At 42.2% G+C, this 19,689-nt stretch overlaps 2 protein-coding genes across 4 annotated transcripts in view; both read right to left on the bottom strand.

The window, feature by feature from the left end:
• The window catches only part of LOC106568101 (protocadherin alpha-C2), a 77,176-nt gene extending 59,086 nt beyond the window's left edge, over window positions 1-18,090 (bottom strand). Inside the window, exon 1 of one of the 3 annotated variants that reach the window (XM_082960441.1) lies at window positions 15,550-18,090. In XM_082960441.1, the coding sequence (XP_082816567.1) occupies window positions 15,550-17,934 (2,385 nt within the window). In that variant the 5' untranslated portion in view covers window positions 17,935-18,090. Of the gene's footprint in view, window positions 1-462; window positions 2,998-6,879; window positions 9,405-15,549 lie in introns of those variants that run through there. The other 2 variants (XM_082960442.1, XM_045692362.2) reach the window with 2 other exon arrangements.
• On the bottom strand, window positions 4,338-5,604 carry LOC106568113 (protocadherin alpha-3-like). The gene has a single exon (XM_045692395.2). The coding sequence runs from the start codon at window positions 5,166-5,168 to the stop codon at window positions 4,338-4,340; it is 831 nt and encodes a 276-aa protein (XP_045548351.1). The 5' UTR covers window positions 5,169-5,604.
• Window positions 18,091-19,689: the final 1,599 nt, after the last annotated feature.

Here is a 19,689-nt window from a genome sequence, read left to right as displayed (position 1 = left end):
ACTGAGCAACAACCTTCATATCCATGGTCTGCAGCGACACGGTGTGACATGAAACGTGTGTTTTTAAAAACGACCAGCGACCCAGTTATGTCGCTGTCCACCCCAGTGGTGCTGAAGTCGAAAGAAAAGTGCTTCTTAAACGAGCTGTCTTTTTTGACCTACAAATAACCATAACATTTACACCATATGAACCCCAAATTATGAAAATATTGTTTGAACAAAGTGATTAATATCCAGAAGGCAGAAAAGTTAAACAAGGTAGACCTAACTCTATTCAACAACATAAGGTACCCCTACATGACCTTTTCAAAAGGCGCATTAAACGAAACAACAACATGCTGAGACATAAGGATTTCCTGCTAAAAACTAATGATATAAAACAAGAGACATATTATCGACTTAGAAATAGCATTTTGGTCAATAGATGGTACATAGTATGCTTTTATAATGAAGGGTAATTACCTTCTCGCTATTGGGAAGAGTTCGTGTCCGTTGAAAAGTGTCTTCTCCATGAATGCTGATCAACTCGCCATCAGCAGATGAAAACGGCGTGGGGAAAACTACTACATCACTCTTCATTGTGTCAGAGCTGAAACACACGTCATACTGCTGAGTAGATTTGGAGTAAGACCAGCTCCCGTCAGGGTGGGTGGTGATCATGGGGGCGCTGTACCTGCTGAAACTGCCGTCTGTCCTGTGGCATTTTACAACTATTAAACTGATGAGGCTCAGTAGAAATATCACTGATACTGACACAATGGCGACGAGCAGATACAGATTTAAATCTGAGAAACTCTCCTCCTTTACAGGCAGTTGTCTGAAAGTTGTCTGTATGTCATCTGTACTTTCAACGACCACAACATCAATAGACACAATCGCAGACAGGGAAGGTTCTCCATTATCAGACACCAGAATGACCAACGGGTGAGTTTTTAAGTCATTGTCACTCATGCGTCTCTTAGTCCGTATTTCTCCGTTGTTGGTTCCTATTCTGAATAGATTGGTCCCCTTTGGTTCAGAGATGTGATAAGAAAGCAGCGCATTATAACCAGAGTCGGCGTCTACAGCCCTGATCTTGGCCACAAAGTATCCCGCTTCAGCAGAATAGGGAATGTTCTCAGAATGAACAGAGCCGTGGTCAGAATAGGGCGGGAGAATCACAGGACTGTTGTCATTCTCATCCAGGATAAAAACGTTGACAGTGACGTTGCTGCTTAGTGGAGGAACACCAGAGTCTGTAGCCTGAACTTGGAACTCGAACTTCTTCACCTCCTCGTAGTTCAATGACTGTAGGCTGAATATTTCACCAGTTAAAGAGTTTATGTTTATCATTGTAGACAAGGGTATTGCATTATTGCTTTCTAAAAACAAATAAGACATCTGGGCATTTTCATTCATATCTGGATCATGCGCAGTCAAGCTGGCAATAAGCCCTCCAACGGGACTATTCTCCTTCAGATATACATTAATTATGGGTTCTGAAAAATGAGGCGCGTTGTCGTTCACATCAGCGACATACACATTAATGACACTGGTACTGGAGAGAGGTGGGATGCCTTCATCTGTAGCTGTAACAGTCACATTGTACTGGGAACCACTCTCTCTATCTAGAGATCCATCTACTACTAATGAGTAATAGTTATTATAGGAGGATTGCAATTTGAATGGAACAGAGCCTACTATTTGACAGTGTACTTTTCCATTTACACCCTTGTCTTTATCAGATACTGTTATTAGACCAACAGCTGAACCTGATTTTGCATCCTCTCTAACTGCATTCATCATTGAAGTCACTAATATTTCTGGGGAATTGTCATTGACATCCATCACTTCTATTAGGACTTTACAGTGTGTTGCACGGGGACTAGAACTACTGTCTTTAGCCTGTACGTGTAACTCAAACGCAGCATGCTCTTCGTAGTCAATTGTTCCTTTAACTGTAATTTCACCAGTGACTGGGTTTATTTGAAAAAAGTCCAGTGCGTTTTCCTCCCCATGGCCTATCAAAGAATAAATAATTTCCCCATATACTCCTGAGTCCACATCAGTTGCGTTCATTTTTATTATAGGTGTGCCAGTAGGGACGTTCTCAAATATACTTATTTTATACAAATGTTTGCTAAAGGCTGGGCTATTATCGTTTACATCTATCACATTAATAAATATATTTAATGTCCCGGATCGTGGAGGTTTTCCTCCGTCAACACCAGTCAGAAGGAGCACGATAACAGCTTGTTTCTCTCGGTCTAAAGCTTTGTGAAGCACTAAGTCAGCAGACACCGTTTTCTCACCGCTCTGTACATCCAGAGAGAAGTGCTCATTTGGGCTCAGTTTGTAGGTTTTAACAGAGTTACTGCCTATATCAGGATCATTAGCTCTTGGTAGGGGATATCTTTCACCTAGAGAGGTAGATTCTGTGATATTTAATGTATGATCACTTGTACGAAATGAAGGTGCGTAATCATTTATATCTAATACTTGGATCTCTAAACGGTACATGTTGAGAGGGTTCTGTGCAATGGCCTCCAAGTTTAGAGAGCATTTTTGACTGGTCATACAAAGCTCCTCTCGATCGATTCTTTCTTTCACAAACAGAGCACCGGTCTTTAAATTCACATCAAAATACTTCTTGTTAGATCCGGATACAATCTGAAACATACGAGACTCCAGTTCCTGAACATTGAGATTGAGGTCCTTGGCTATATTCCCAACTACGGTTCCCTTGTTCACCTCCTCTGAGACAGAATAGACAATCTGACCGGAAGATAAATCCCAGAAACAAAGAAGCTGCACAACCGTAATCCAACAATATCCACAATGCATGGAAGGACCCATCTTTAAATCCACGGGAATCCCAGACTTTCCGTATTCTATGAGAAAATCATGAAGATAATAAGGCAAATATTCCAGAAAAGAACCACATCATATCCTCTCACGAAAGAGCTGTCGTTTCAAAAGGAATCTGGCTCTGTTATTCTGACAAAAGCCTGCACAACACTGACTGCTAGGCTCAGAAGGAGGGGCCCTATAAAATTAAATCAAGGGTTCATATCCACGGTCTACAGCGACACCCTGTGTTTTTCTTACTAAATGGACATGACACTGCTCAATTAGAAATAAGCACATGACCTATGTATGCATCATGTCTTTGCCTGAAATAAAACGGTTTAATAGTCTAAGTAAAACATTCCGCTTCATTGCAAGAAGAGGCAAATAGTACCCCAACTTATTTCACTTGTGGTTTACTCTATATAATTTAGAGACCACCTACCACTTTGACTCATCAATAGCACAACACTTGGGATAGTTATGATACAGGCTTCCGCTATAGTTATTAGTCGTTGAAAAGAAACAGAGAAACTGAAGGTTATATGGTTGAATACATTGCAAAAGGAGATGGGTCACAACATTTAGGCAGTTCACAAAACGAAGCACTAAAGAAGTTAAAGAAAAAGAAAAATACTTAATTTAATAATGTGGAAGAAAGACTATGAGAAAACTGATGCTTAATATGTGGTGCCGGTTAATTCCAGTTCTAAAAGAGAAAGGTGTCACAATTTAAGGGTCATTGAAAGTCGAGATATGTTAACACAACCCCTCAAAGATGAAGCATTTAAAGAAAGAACAACATTGTATACTGCTCGTCATTCACCAATCCACTGATGGAGATGGTTTCTGTCGCGGCTTCGCAGTCCACAAGCGTGGTGCTGAAATCACCACTGCTCGAATCTCGGCAGGTTTCACGAGCTCTGCACTAAAACTTTAATGAAAAATTCGAATATTGGTAATATAAAAAGATGTTCTTACCTTTTCAGTGTTGGACAGCGTCCGTGTCCTTTGGAAGGTATCACCTCCATTGATACTGATCAGCTCACCGTCAGCAGGTGGACAAGGGCGTGGGAAAAACGACTGGGTCACTCTTCAGTGTGTCAGAGATACAACACACGTCAAACTGCTGTGTAGATTTGGAGTAAGACCAGCTCCCGAACGAGAGTCGGCGTCTACAGCCCTGATCTTGGCCACAAAGTATCCCGTGTCAGCAGAATAAGGAATGTTCTCAGAATTAACGGAGCCGTGGTCAGAATAGGGCGGGAGAATCACAGGACTGTTGTCATTCTCATCCAGGATAAAAACGTTGACAGTGACGTTGCTGCTTAGTGGAAGAACACCAGAATCTGTGGCCTGAACTTGACATTGTAACTTTTTGACTTCTTCATAGTTAAAAGACTGCATGCTGTTATTTCACCAGTTATAGAGTTAATGTTGACAATTGGCGAGGGCGATATATTATCACTTTTACTTTCCGATAGAGAATATGATACAGGCGCCTTTTCCATTTAATCTGGATCATACGCACTTACACTAACTATCAGACCTCCCACTGGACTATTCTCCTTGAAATCCGTGTTAATAAGACGTTCTGGATAACGGGGTGGGTTGTCTTTTACATCAGAAAAGTGTACAGTAACAACACTGGGGATGGAGAGAGCTGGGGTCCCCTCGTCCATAGCAACAATACTGATGTTGTACTGAGAACATTTCTCTCTGTCCAGAGGCCCGTCCACAACTAAAGAGTAGTGATTTTTATAAGAACACTGCAGTTTGAAAGGAACAGTATCACTTATCTGACAATTCACAATTCCATTTTTACCCCCATCTTTATCTGAGAGCATTACTAAAGCAACAGCAGCGCCAGACTTGTCATCCTCTCTTACTGTGCTCATGAGTGATGTTATTGCTATCTCTGGAGCATTGTCATTTATATCGACTACTTCCACCAACACTTTACAATGTGTCGTTTTTGGAGGTTGGCCTTGGTCTGCAGCCTGGACTCGTAACTCAGTCCCAACGTTTTCTTCATAGTCGACATTACCTTTCACTGATACATCCCCAGTATATGGGTCAATAGCAAATATACTAGATCCTTTTTCATTACTGTTACCAACAAAATAGTAAACAATGTCACTGTTGATACCCTCATCCAAGTCTGATGCCGTGAGAGTTATTATTTTGGTTCCATTTGAAACATTCTCCTCAACTTTTACTTTGTAAAGAGGTTTGCTGAAAATTGGAGTATTGTCATTAGTATCGAATACATGTACAGTGATCTGTAATGTCCCAGATCTGGGAGGTTTTCCTCCATCAACAGCAGTTAGTAAGAGCTTCATCACAGCCTGTTTCTCTCTGTCTAAAGCCTTCTGTAACACTAACTCAGCAGACAAACTCTGCTCTCCACCGCTCTAAACATCCAAATAAAAATGTTCATTTGGACTTAGCTTGTAGGTTTTCATAGAGTTACTGCCCCCATCCGCATCCTCAGCCACTGGCAGAAGAAATCGCTCTCCCGCAGCAGCGTTTTCAGAAATATTTAATGTCAGAGAATTTTCTATGAAACAAGGTACATTGTCATTTGTATCCAAAATCTCTATTTCAACACGAAAAACATTTAAAGGATTGTGCGCAATGGCCTGCACATTCAAAGAACACTTCACATTGGTCTCACAAAGCTCCTCACGGTCGATTATCTCATTCACGAACAGAACACCAGTTTTTGGATTTACATCAAAATACTTCTTGTTGGATCCGGATACAATCTGAAATATACGTCACTCCAATTCCTGAACATTGAGATTGAGGTCCTTTGCTATATTCCCAGCAACGGTTCCCTTGTTCACCTCCTCTAAAACAGAATAGACAATCTGACCGGAAGATATATCCCATAAGCAAAGAAACAGCACAATCCGAATCCAAATATATCCACAATGCACGGAATGGTCCATCCTTATACACAGACCTTCTGATTCTTCTGATTGTTTATGATAGATTTCTAATATTGCTAAGCAACGTTTTATATAAGAACAATCTCTCTATTAGTATACAACGGTTGTGTCTATGTAACAGTGTAGGTTCCGTCCCAACCTGGGCTCGAATAAGGGACCCTTGCACACATCAACAACTGACACCCCACGAAGCATCGTTACCCATCGCGCCATAAAAGCCGCGGCCCTTGCAACGCAAGGGGAAACCCTACTTCAAGTCTCAGAGCGAGTGACGTCACTGATTGAAACGCTATTAGCGCGCACCACCGCTAACTAACTAGCCATTTCACATCGGTTACATCTACATACAGGCCTATCTCGAGTGCTTCTCGTCTCAACAACTCGCTTGACTGTACCTGCCTCATCAGTGGAAGTGAGGAGAGGAAGGAGGAGCCCCATATAGTTATCAACTGAACATAATCACGGTCTACAGCGACACCAAGTGCTTTTACTCTGCTCTTAAAATGAATACAGATGTGATTGCTTTAGTTATTCAAGATGTTGGTATCTCTCAGAAGAGTTCATATAAAAAAAAGATCATCCAATGAACAACGCTTTGCATGATCCTCTCAAATGTAATTTATTGCTTAGCCCTAAATCTGACAAACAGCTGATGACCAGTAGTCGAACTCAATGGCTAAATCTTCTGTGGTGTGCATATACATTTAAATAACTTTACCAGTTACTGCGTCAACCATAAACCATTAAAAACTACACTAATTTGACAGATCCACAAGATTATCTGATATAGGAGAACATGAAACAACTTTCCTGCAATCTAATTGAGAAAACGTGAGCAAGAATGAGACTGACACAAATCAAAGCAAGAAGCCATATGTCGCTCTCCCTGGTGCTGAATTGTAACGCTACACTCTGCATCGATTTAGAGGATAATTCAAAAACAAAAAACTATCCTAAACCGTACCCATACAATTGGAACCGTCTATGTAAATTACAACAAATCTCGGGAATTAAAAAAATTTAATGACAAGATAATAATGCTAATAAAATAAATCAAGACGTGACAAAAACATCCCATATCATGAACAGTCCTCCTTACCTTCTCTGAGCTCGGAAGCGTTCCTGTTCTTTGAAAAGTATCCCCGCCATTAATGCTGATCAGCTCGCCATCAGCAGGTGGAAACGGCGTGGGGAAAACTACTACGTCACTCTTCATTGTGTCAGAGCTGAAACACACGTCATACTGCTGAGTAGATTTGGAGTAAGACCAGCTCCCGTCAGGGTGGGTGGTGATCATGGGGGCGCTGTACCTGCTGAAACTGCCGTCTGACCTGTGGCATTTTACAACTATTAAACTGATGAGGCTCAGTAGAAATATCACTGATACTGACACAATGGCGACGAGCAGATACAGATTTAAATCTGAGAAACTCTCCTCCTTTACAGGCAGTTGTCTGAAAGTTGTCTGCATGTCATCTGTACTTTCAACGACCACAACATCAACAGACACAGTCGCAGACAGGGAAGGTTCTCCATTATCAGACACCAGAATGACCAACGGGTGAGTTTTTAAGTCATTGTCACTCATGCGTCTCTTAGTCCGTATATCTCCGTTGCTAGTTCCAATTCTGAATAGATTGGTCCCCTTTGGTTCAGAGATGTGATAAGAAAGCAGTGCATTATAACCAGAGTCGGTGTCTACAGCCCTGATCTTGGCCACAAAGTATCCCGCGTCAGCAGAATAGGGAACGTTCTCAGAATTAACGGAGCCGTGGTCAGAATAGGGCGGGAGAATCACAGGACTGTTGTCATTCTCATCCAAGATAAAAACGTTGACAGTGACGTTGCTGCTTAGTGGAGGAACACCAGAGTCTGTAGCCTGAACTTGAAACTGAAACTGTTTTACTTCTTCATAGTTAAATGACTGCATGCTATATATCTCACCAGTTAAAGAGTTTATGTTTATCATCGTAGACATTGGAAGGTTGTTGATAGTTTCTGCCAATGAATATTTAACTTGAGCATTCCCATTGACGTCGGGGTCAATTGCAGTCAAGCTTGCAATTAAATCTCCCGCAGGACCATTCTCCTTTAGAAACATGTTTATTGTGGGTTCTGAAAAGTGAGGTGGGTTGTCATTCACATCAGAGATGTCTACTGTTATAACACTGGTACTGGAGCGAGGAGGTGTTCCCTCATCTTTAGCAATGATGGTGACATTGAACTGCGATGCGCTCTCTCTGTCCAGAGGTCCGCCCACTACTACAGAATAATAGTTCTTATAAGTAGAGATAAGTTTAAAGGGAACTTCTCCGACTATGGCACACAAAACACGTCCATTTTTACCTCCATCTTTATCTAATGCATTTATAGATGCGACAACAGTGCCAATTGGAGAGTCCTCTTTCACTGCGCCCATGTGTGATGTTACAGCTATCTCAGGGGCATTGTCATTCTCATCAAGCACTTCAACTAAGACTTTACACTGCGTGCTTCGAGGAGGGACGCCTCTGTCCTTAGCCTGTACACGGATCTCAAATGCTGAACTTTCCTCGTAGTCTATTTTGCCTTTAGAAGTGATAACTCCCGACTGCGGATCAATGGAGAATATTTCAGCATGTTTTGCATCTCCCTTTGCCGTTAAGGAATACATTATATCTCCGTTTACACCCTCATCAAAATCAGTCGCATTTAAAATAAGAATTGTCGTTCCACTTGGGACATTCTCAGGAATCTGAACTTTGTAGAGTTGTTTGCTGAAAGATGGGGAATTATCGTTTACATCAATAATGTTGACAATAATCTGTAATGTCCCGGATCTAGGTGGTTTTCCTCCATCAATGGCAGTCAGCACAAGCTTGATAACAGCCTGTTTCTCTCGGTCTAAAGCTTTCCGTAGCACCAACTCAGCAGACACCTGCTCTCCCCCGCTCTGTACATCCAGAGAGAAGTGTTCATTTGGGCTCAGCTTGTAGGCTTTCACCAAGTTACTGCCAACATCCATGTCCTGGGCTTCAGGCAGAGAAAATCTCTCTCCTGGAGAGGCATACTCAGTAATATTAAAAATATGAACTGGCTCTAGGAATGATGGTGCATTGTCGTTTATGTCTAAAATATTGATTTCTATTCGGTGGAGATGTGTTGGATCTTTCAAAATGGCTTCAACGTTTACAAAACATTTTACTGAATTCTGACACAGCATCTCCCTGTCGATTATTTCATTAACATACAGAAGCCCAGTCTTCCGGTTTACGTCAAAATACCTCTTATTCGATCCAGTTACAATCTCAACTCCTCTCGATTCCAGATCTTGCACATTTAGATTGAGATCTTTGGCGATATTTCCAACAACTGTGCCTTTATCCACCTCCTCTGACACCATGTAGACGATCTGTCCCGAAGACAATCCCCATGAACAAAGCAATACAAAACACTGTATCCAAACATGTATTCTACGGTCACACAAATCCATCGCTGCTCAGTAACTTGACACTGTAATCCAGATTAATCCCAAACTGTTCAAATTGGTAGGCCTACGATAAATCCGCGACATTCCACCCAGCCGATGTATCTGTGCAGCAAGGTATTCCAATGTGTTTTTAAACAAAGCCTCACTACTATGCTAGCCTAGATCTACACACCCTGTAGCAATGGATAGGAGGAGCCCGGGCTTTCTAAATCAGGTGCATTTCTATCGTGGTCAATAGCGTCTCCCAGCGTCGAAACACAATAATAGTAACCCATTGCTGAACAGAAAAAAATGTAAAAACACTTCAATGTGAAAATAATAGTTACAGCCTGTGGGTCTTTCTATGTCCCTCTATGTGCCCTCTGTGACTTCTAGGAAGATTTGAAATCACTTAAGCCCTAAAAGTCCTTTTCACCATCATTGTAAAGCATTAGTTATTTTGTTGCTTTGACAAAGTCATTTCTGGAGATTGTTATTTATTTCATGTGATTAGTGATTCAGTTTATGGAGAAATCAACTTGTGTCTCATTTTAAGATCAACCCTGTTACGTGAACTGAACTCGTATTTTAATATGGTGAAACTGTCCTTTTTTAACCTTCACACTACCAACATATCTTACATACATGGATTACCAACTGGGGTCATTTTGACCCCAAGAAGAAACAAATAAAAAAAGCAACAATCAGTCAAATATAAACTTCATTCTTTTCAAAACATCATTAGACGTGTAAATAAAGTTATCATAAATAAATAAAAAATAACCAAAACAGACAGTTATTTTAGCAAAATTACAGTTAATTTGCATATTTTGCAACACAAAAATATAAATGTTTCATAAAGTGCAGCTTTTTTCCAAAGTACAATAAAACCCATATAATGATTGACCATCATTGATTGTAGTATCACTTCGTTTTTCGAATTTTTAAGTAAATACTAATTCATGTGGTAAAAACGACTGCCATTTAAAGGGGTGGTACACAAAAATGTGAAATATACTTCATTTTATTGACAAAAAGTGATTTATTAATTGATTCTGAGAGGCAATGACCAAAAATATGGCTTAGTTTTCTTTATTTACTTACCCCACAGCAAGCATTACCATTGCTGCTAGCGAAACAATTGGAGTGGTAGGGCCTAAGGCAGTTCGCTTAAAAAAGAATGCCCAAATACTGAAAGTCACTTCAAACCAAATGTTATATCAACCCAAATGCCCTAAGTTCCACATATATAATATTGTAGGATATTGTAGGAACACTGATATTTACAGTGCCTTCAGAAAGTATTCAGACCCCTTGACTTTTCCACATTTTGTTACGTTACAGCCTTATTCTAAAATTGATTAAATAAAATATTTTGTCAGAAATCTACACACAACACCCCATAATGACAAAGCGAATACAGGTTTTTAGACATTTTTGCAAATGTATTCAGAAAAAAAACAGTATTCAGAAACAGGTGCATCCTGTTTCCATTGACCATCCATAAGATGTTTCTACAACTTGATTGGAGTCCACCTGTGGACTCAATGGATTGGACATTCAACTGATTGGACATGATTTGGAAAAGCACACACCTGTCTCTATTAAGTCCCACAGTTGACAGTGCATGATAGAGCAAAAACCAAGCCGAGGTCGAAGGAATTGTCCGTAGAGCTCCAAGACTGGATTGTGTCGAGGCACAGATCTTGGGAAGGGTACCAAAACATTTATGCAGCATTTACTGTCCCCAAGAACACATCATTCTTAAATGGAAGAAGTTTGGAACCACAAAGACTCTTCATAGAGCTGGCCGCCCGGCCAAAATGAGCAATCGGGGAGAAGGGCCTTGGCCAGGGAGGTGATCAAGAACCCGATAGTCACTCTGACAGAGCTCCAGATTTCCTCTGTGGAGATGGGAGAACCTTCCAGAAGGACATCTCTGCAGAACTCCACCAATTAGGCCTTTATGGTAGTGGTCAGACGGAAGCCACTCCTCAGTAAAAGGCACATGCATGACAGCCCGCTTGGAGTTTGCCAAAAGGCACCTAAAGACTCTCAGACCATGAGAAACAAGATTCTCTGGACTGGTAAAGCCAAGATTTAACTAGCGTCACGTCTGGAGGCAACCTGGCACCATCCCTACGGTGAAGCATAGTTGTGGCAGCATCATGCTGTGGGGATGTTTTTCAGCGGCAGGGACTGGGTGACTAGTCAGGATCGAGGCAAAGAGGAACGGAGCAAAGTACAGAGAGATCCTTGATGAAAACCTGCTCCAGATTGTTCAGGACCTCAGACTGGGGCCTTCGAACAACACAACGACCCTAAGCACACAGCCAAGACAATGCAGGAGTGGCTTCAGGGCAAATGTCTCTGAATGTCCTTGAGTGGCCCAGCCAGAGCGCGGACCTTAACCCAATCAAACATCTCTGGAGAGACCTGAAAATAGCTGTGCAGCGATGCTCCCCATCCAACCTGACAGTGCTTGAGAAGAGAAGAATGGGAGAAACTCCCCAAATACAGATGTGCCAAGCTTGTAGCGTCATACCCAAGAAGACTCCAAGCTGTAGTCACTGCCAAAGGTGTTTCAACAAAGTACTGAGTAAAGGCTCTGAATACTTATGTAAATGTAATATTTCCGTTTTTTTTTTAAATATATATTAGCAAACATTTCTAAAAAACAGTTTTTGCTTCGTCATTATGGGGTATTGTGTGTAGATTGATGAGGGAAAAAACTATTTTAGAATAAGGCTGTAACCTAACAAAATGTGGAAAAAGTCAAGGGGTCTGAATACTTTCCAAAGGCACTGTATATAACATTTCTTGTAGAATAACTACTTACGTAGAATACATACCAATACAGCACTATGTGTACATTTAGAAGGTAGCTGGTTTCTGCATTACAGTAATACCAGGTATTCATCCCACTGACAGACTTTTATGAGCTGTTTTGACTGCAACTGAGCATATATGTAAGGTAATTTTGTACACGGTCATACCTAGTTATAACCAGTTATAACCATAGGCGAGTACATAAGGTGCTCCATCTCTGCAGGTGGTCTGTCTGTCTAGTGAAATCCATGATACAGGTCACCCTCCACCCTCTGAGGATGGGTATAACTTAATATTATGTCTCCAGAGATACCTGTATTCAATCATTTTTTAGATTAGCCATAGAATAACACATTTTCAGGGAATACACACCAATACCTTTTAGTAGACACTCTTTTGCAGTGCGACTACAAAGAGCAATTAAGGTTAAGTGCCTTGCTCAAGTGCACATTGATAGATTTTTCACCTAGTCGGCTCTGGGATTCAAACCAGCAACCTTTCAGTTACTGGCCCAACGCTCTTACCCATTAAGCTAACTGCAGCCCCATACAGCTTTCTGTGTAGATTCAGAGAGTATCTGAGTTCTGTGTTGCAGTTTTATAAAATATTTATACCATTGGCAGACTTTTTATATGCACGAAAATAAGGTAATTTTGGTTTTGCACACAGTCATATGATACGTGGTATAAAAAAGTACAATCATAGGCAAATACATGGGGAGCTATATCTCTGCATGTGATCTGTCTGTCTGGTCAAAACCACTGATACAGGTCCCCTTCCACCCTCTGATGATGTGTAAAACTTAATATTATGTCTCCAGAGAAACCTGGATTCAAATAAAGATCCATCTACCAAATTACAATAGACGGAATTAGTCGTTTTTGGCTGGGGTCAAAATGACCGCAAATGACTTAATAAAAAAAATCCATATTGATACAGAAACACTAAACAATGATTTCATTTATTAAGAAAAATTTGATTCACAAAGAAATGAAGATTATGAAGAATTTAATAAACCACCTTTAGGCTATGATACCCCAGTTGGTAGTATGAGGGTTAAATAATGTTTTCAAAAGAAACCCCAGCCAAAAACCCCTACCCTGGTTAGTTTGTCATGACCCCACTGATTCTTGGCCACAGAGGGCTCTCACGGGGTGGTCACGAGAGTGCTCAGGGAGGTGTTTAGGGGTTTCCGTTGGTGCTAGTACGGTGGAAAGTCCAGACCAGGACTCCACCGTGCGCATTCCCCCTGAATATGCCGATTTGGCTCTCGCCCTCTCCAAAAAGAAGGCGACTCAATTACCACCCCATCGTCAGGGCGATTGCGCGATAAATCTCCTGGTAGACACTGCACTTCCCAGGAATCACGTGTATCCCCTCTCACAGGCGGAGATGGAGTCTATGGAAACATATGTCTCCGAATCCCTGCGTGAGGGGTACATTCGGTCCTCCACCCGCCTCCTCAAGTTTATTTTTTGTGAAGAAGAAGGAGGGAGGTCTGCGCCCGTGTATTGACTATCGGGGTCTGAACCAGATCACTGTGAGGTATAGTTACCCGCTACCGCTCATAGCCACAGTGATTGAGTCAATGCAAGGGGCGCGCTTCTTCACTAAACTAGATCTCAGGAGCGCTTACAACCTGGTGCATATCCGGGAGGGAGACGAGTGGAAGACGGCTTTCAGTACCACCTCAGGGCATTATGAGTATATCGTCATGACGTACGGGTTGATGAATGCGCCATCAGTCTTCCAGGCCTTTGTAGATGAGATTTTCGGGTAGGGGCAGGGTGTAGTGATGTATATTGATGACATTCTGATATACTCCGCTACACGCGCCGAGCATGTGTCCCTGGTGCGCAGGGTGCTTGGTCGCCTGTTGTAGCTGACCTGTACGTCAAGGCTGAGAAATGCCTGTTCTTCCAGCAGTCCGTCTCCTTCCTAGGGTACCGCATTTCCACCTCAGGGGTGGAGATGGAGAGTGACCGCGTTTCAGCTGTGCGTAATTGGCCGACTCCCACCACGGTAAAGGAGGTGCAGCGGTTCTTAGGGTTTGCCAACTACTACCGGAGGTTTATCCGGGGTTTTGGTCAGGTAGAGGCTCCCATTACCTCACTGCTGAAAGGGGGCCCGGTGCATTTGCAGTGGCCAGCTGAGGCAGACAGGGCTTTTGGTCACCTGAGGGCTCTGTTTACCTCGGCTCCCTTGCTGGCCTATCCGGGTCCAAGGCTGGGATAGGAGCTGTGCTCTCTCAGCACTCGGGTATGCCACCTCCGTACTCCATTCGCTCCATACTGGATTTGAGGCGTCGGGCGAGGGGCCTTCAGTATCTCGTGGAGTGGGAGGGATACGGTCCGGAGGAGAGGTGCTGGGTTCCGGGTCAACGTCACCGGTCTTCTAGCCATCGCCGATCCACTTTTCATTTTCCATTTGTTCCATCAATTACATGTGTATTTAACCCTCTGTTCCCCCCATGTCCTTGTCCGGTATTGTTTATTGTAAGTGCTTGTGCACGTTATGTCTGGTGTGCGTCGGGTTTTGTACCTATTTATTGATTGTTCAGTTTTCCGGTGGGATTTTATTATTAAACTACGCCGTTGGAAACACCGTTTTTGCTCTCCTGCTTCTGACTTCTCTGCCGCCAGTACGCACCCCTTACAGAGGTGGGAAACTGAGCGGTCAAGCATAACACGTCAAGCCTGTTACCCACAGCTAGACAAGCTAGAAATGTTTCAACAATTTCAATATTTTTGTGAAGCTTGCATTTAATTGCGCCTCCCTGTTCCACACAGAAACCTTCCATTCCCCCTGTCACAAGGGGATTTATGGCTGATTTAAGTTGAAATCGCCAACCCTGTTACTTTATTTGGCACTTAGTAGGCACTTACTAGTCTTTTTTTCCCTTATGTTTTTTACCCCTTGAGAAGGAAAACGTGTTTTTTATGAAGTTGACCATGTGGTATTCATACCAAAATGTTAATAATGTCTGAAATAAACGTTTTATTTTCACCAAAAGGGACTAATTTCTCGGAAGTCAATAGTTCCTGATAGCCACTTTGGCACAGGTGGGATTGCAAAAGTTAATATACACGTGCAAAACAAACCACTTCCCAAAATTGGATCTTGGGTTGGATCATTTGCCCATTAATTAGCAGTAAAGATATAACATACCATTAATCCTTACAGCCAAACTACCGTAGTTGCAATCCATAGCTCCAACGCGTAAACGACGAGCACGGTAGTATGCTCTCCATTCCTACATCCATACTCACTGGTCACCTGTCCGCATATATAGCCTACAAGTTACGTGACCCATGACCCGACATACAGTGCCCTCTAATGTACAAATTAAGTGGAATATACAAAGACAGACAACCACAACACAACAACCACATTGTCTATCGAAATGGAATTTAAACTGTTTCAAAACAACATTAGTAGAAAAATATTCAATAGGCTAATATAGAATTAGACATAATAAAGATATCGGCATACCTTATCTGTGTTGGGAAGCGTCTGTGTCCTTTGAAAAGTGTCTCCTCCATTAATACTGATCAACTCATCATCAGCAGGTGGAAATGGCGTGGGGAAAACTACCACGTCACTCTTCATTGTGTCAGAGCTGAAACACACGTCATACTGCTGAGTAGATTTGGAGTAAGACCAGCTCCCGTCAGGGTGGGTGGTGATCATGGGGGCGCTGCACCTGCTGAAACTGCCGTCTGTCCTGTGGCATTTTACAACTATTAAACTGATGAGGCTCAGTAGAAATATCACTGATACTGACACAATGGCGACGAGCAGATACAGATTTAAATCTGAGAAACTCTCCTCCTTTACAGGCAGTTGTCTGAAAGTTGTCTGCATGTCATCTGTACTTTCAACGACCACAACATCAACAGACACAGTCGCAGACAGGGAAGGTTCTCCATTATCAGACACCAGAATGACCAACGGGTGAGTTTTTAAGTCATTGTCACTCATGCGTCTCTTAGTCCGTATTTCTCCGTTGCTAGTTCCAATTCTGAATAGATTGGTCCCCTTTGGTTCAGAGATGTGATAAGAAAGCAGCGCATTATAACCAGAGTCGGCGTCTACAGCCCTGATCTTGGCCACAAAGTATCCCGCTTCAGCAGAATAAGGAATGTTCTCAGAATGAACGTAGCCGTGGTCAGAATAGGGCGGGAGAATCACAGGACAGTTGTCATTCTCATCCAGGATAAAAACGTTGACAGTGACGTTGCTGCTTAGTGGAGGAACACCAGAGTCTGTAGCCTGAACTTGGAACTGGAACTTTTTCACTTCTTCATAGTTCACTGACTGCATGCTGTATATTTCACCTGTGGCATAATTTACATTGACAGGTGTCTGCGAAGCTGTAGGCCTATTTCTGGGCTCTAGTAAAATATAAGTTATCTGAGCGTTTGCTTTTGAATCTGGATCCAGCGCAGTCACAGAAGATATCACAGATCTTGCCGGACTATTTTCTTTTAAGAACACGTTAACAGTGGGTTCTGGAAAGCGTGGCGTATTGTCATTGACATCAGAAACGTGGACAGTAATAATGCTAGTACTGGACAGAGGAGGGGTCCCTTCATCTCTGGCTATGATGGTGACATTATACTGAGAGTTGATTTCCCTGTCCAGCGTTTCTCCAAGGACCATGGAGTAGTATTTACCCTGAGATGACTCCAATAGAAACGGCGAGACACCAGATATGGTACAATGCACATTGCCGTTTTTACCACCATCCTTATCAATAATCGTGATTAGCGCAATTGCCGTACCCTTCTTTGCGTCCTCTCTCACACTCTCCAAAAGCGAGGAGAGTTTGATGTCCGGGGCATTATCGTTTACGTCCACTACCTCTACCAACACTTTGCAATGTGAAGCCAGAGGTGAGTGGCCTCGGTCCTGGGCTTCTACACGAATCTCATACGCACTGGTCACTTCATAATCTAAAGGTCCCGCTACTGTCATTTCCCCATTGCTCTGATTGATTGCAAATGTACCATAACTCCCCCTTTGTCCTTGTTTGCTGAACAAATACATTATTTCACCGTTCAAGCCTTCGTCTAGGTCTGTTGCATTAAGCCTTAGAAAAGCAGTGCCAATTGGCGCAGTCTCTAAGACTTTTGCCTTATACAGGGCTTTGGAAAACACTGGCGCATTATCGTTTGCATCGAGTATGTTGACAATGATTTCTGTGCTCCCTGATCTGGGAGGCTTTCCTCCATCAATAGCAGTCAGCGTTAGCTTGATCACAGGCTGTTTCTCTCGGTCTAAAGCTTTATTTAGAATTAACTCTGCTGATGGACCACTATCAGCCTCAGTATGTACGTCTAGATTGAAAAAGGCATTTGTGGAGAGTTTATATGCGTCGATAGAGTTGCTCCCTACATCCATATCGTCAGCTGTAGACAGAGGAAATCTTGCTCCAGGTGAAGTATGCTCAGAAATACGAATAATCTGTGATTTCACAGGAAATTGTGGTGCGTTGTCGTTTATGTCTAGTATATTTACTTCAACATTGTACATTCGTAAAGGATTATTAACAATAACCTCCAAGCTTTCAGTACAAAGAAGGCTGTTGGGACAAAGCTTCTCTCGGTCTATGGCTTCGCTAACGAAGAGAACGCCAGTTTTCAAATTTACCTCAAAATGTTTCTTATATGATCCAGATTCAATCTGAATCCTGCGTGCCTCCAGTTCAATCACTTTTAGATTTAAATCCTTAGCCAAATTCCCAACAAATGTCCCCGGTTTTACCTCCTCGGAAATTGAATAGGTCATTTGTCTAGAAACAGAATCCCGAAAACAAAGCAACAGCCAAAATATATTCACAATCCAACCCCACTCACGGTTCTCGAGTACAGCCATTGTTATATAATCCTTTTTAGAATGTAATCCATAGAGTGTGACGGAGAACAAAGAGAACCCAAGTAACGCAATGGAAGATGTTCATTTTTTTCTTTTAAGAAAGAGAAACATAATCCTCATATGTCCGTGCGCCACCTCATTAAGATTTCACTGACAGTCGACGATGAGTGGGATTTTTGCTATTGTACCAGGACCTAGGTGGAGTTCAAGAGTAAATTGGTCTTGCTGGTAGACACTGACACCGTGTGGATAAGAACTGGTCCGACATAAGAGCTACATGCAAGAAAACCGTAAACTCAAAAACTGGCATAGACTAGAAATGGAGGGTAGGGAGGGAGGGAAGACAGAAAAACATTTCTGCACAACAAATCATTGTAAATTCGCATTAAGGGGGAAATTATGAGGTATAATAAACTAATTGGCACATAGCCTAGTGAAAGATAAGTGTCCAGGGCTGAAACAGATTTCTATAACTCTCAGGTAAATATAGGCTACAGTAAAATGTGTTATGCAATGATTGTACCCTAACACAATTCACTTGATATTTGAGACGTTCCCCCTTTAAGGTCCTAAATAAATGTCTAGTGGTTATGAACTGTAAAAAAAAATCTGTGGAAGAGAAAGGGGAAATAAAATATGACTAATGAAAATGAAGAACCCCCCCAGAAAATGTTGTAAATAAAGAAGCCACTGAGTTACGCGGGAATCGGAATTCAGAACCATAGACAGGTCCTGATTCCAGAGATCTGTAAATAACGACGAGATGTCTCCGCCCTAACAATGGGAGTCGTTGTCCCAAAGACGGGAAGCTAGACGATAGGCGTAGGTCCAAAATAAGCCCATAGATACGCATTGGATTTATTTTGGAAAGACTTTGTCGAGAGTGAAACCTCTCGCTTCGTCTGTTCCTCTCTGCTGATACACAGTCAGATTGGTGGTTAAACCAGGACACAGGAGCGGCGCTCAGAGGCCAGATAAGTAAATGATCCCGCCATAGAACAAGCACACAGTTCTATATAGAGAATATTCCCCCATTCAGTAGAATCCACACCGCAAACAGCAATGTAAGCACACATAGCCATCATAAATCCCGTATTGCGTTATATAGCTTATACATGCAATGTTAATACTGTAGTCGCACAAACATGCAGACACAGGATAGAGCGCACGTACCACGGGTTTTTACTCATACTAACCTTTAATTACTCAGTAAATTTCATCAATCATAGGATATCTCTTTCAAATCTAGAATTCTCACATAGGAAAGAACAATGTAACATGATCACTGTCGAAGTATCACCAAGGTAGCCAACTCCTAATTATTGTTTATGTTTTCAATTAACTCCTTCCTTTTGCTAGTCAGATGTGTTCTAAATATCTACCATGAGGATGGGCTTCCTCTCTAGTCTGAGGAGCATATTTCACTCTATGAGTGTTTCTGGAGTCTCTTTTATGAAAGGTTCAAGTCAGTATGATCATGTAGTGAAGCAGAGTATCAGTAGTGTTCAGATTTTCCTCAGGGCAGACTATACCCAGGCTGCTGCCTGCTCACTTTATGTAGGCCAGGCATCAGCCAGAGCCTCATCAGCAGAAGATAAAGAGAGAGGAAGAGGGAGAGAGAGAGAGAGGGAGGGAGAGAGCTGAGCCATAGACCCAGAGAGGGCAGCATTCAGATAAAACAGAGAGCTGAGCCACAGACCCAGTAACAGTCTGCCTATCAGCTATACAATGGAATGAATAATCAATGGTGCACTG

This window comes from Salmo salar, chromosome 13 (assembly GCF_965601325.2).
Source record: "Salmo salar chromosome 13, fSalSal1, whole genome shotgun sequence".
NCBI lineage: Eukaryota > Metazoa > Chordata > Actinopteri > Salmoniformes > Salmonidae > Salmo > Salmo salar.
This window is presented reverse-complemented; position numbering and strand designations above follow the sequence as displayed.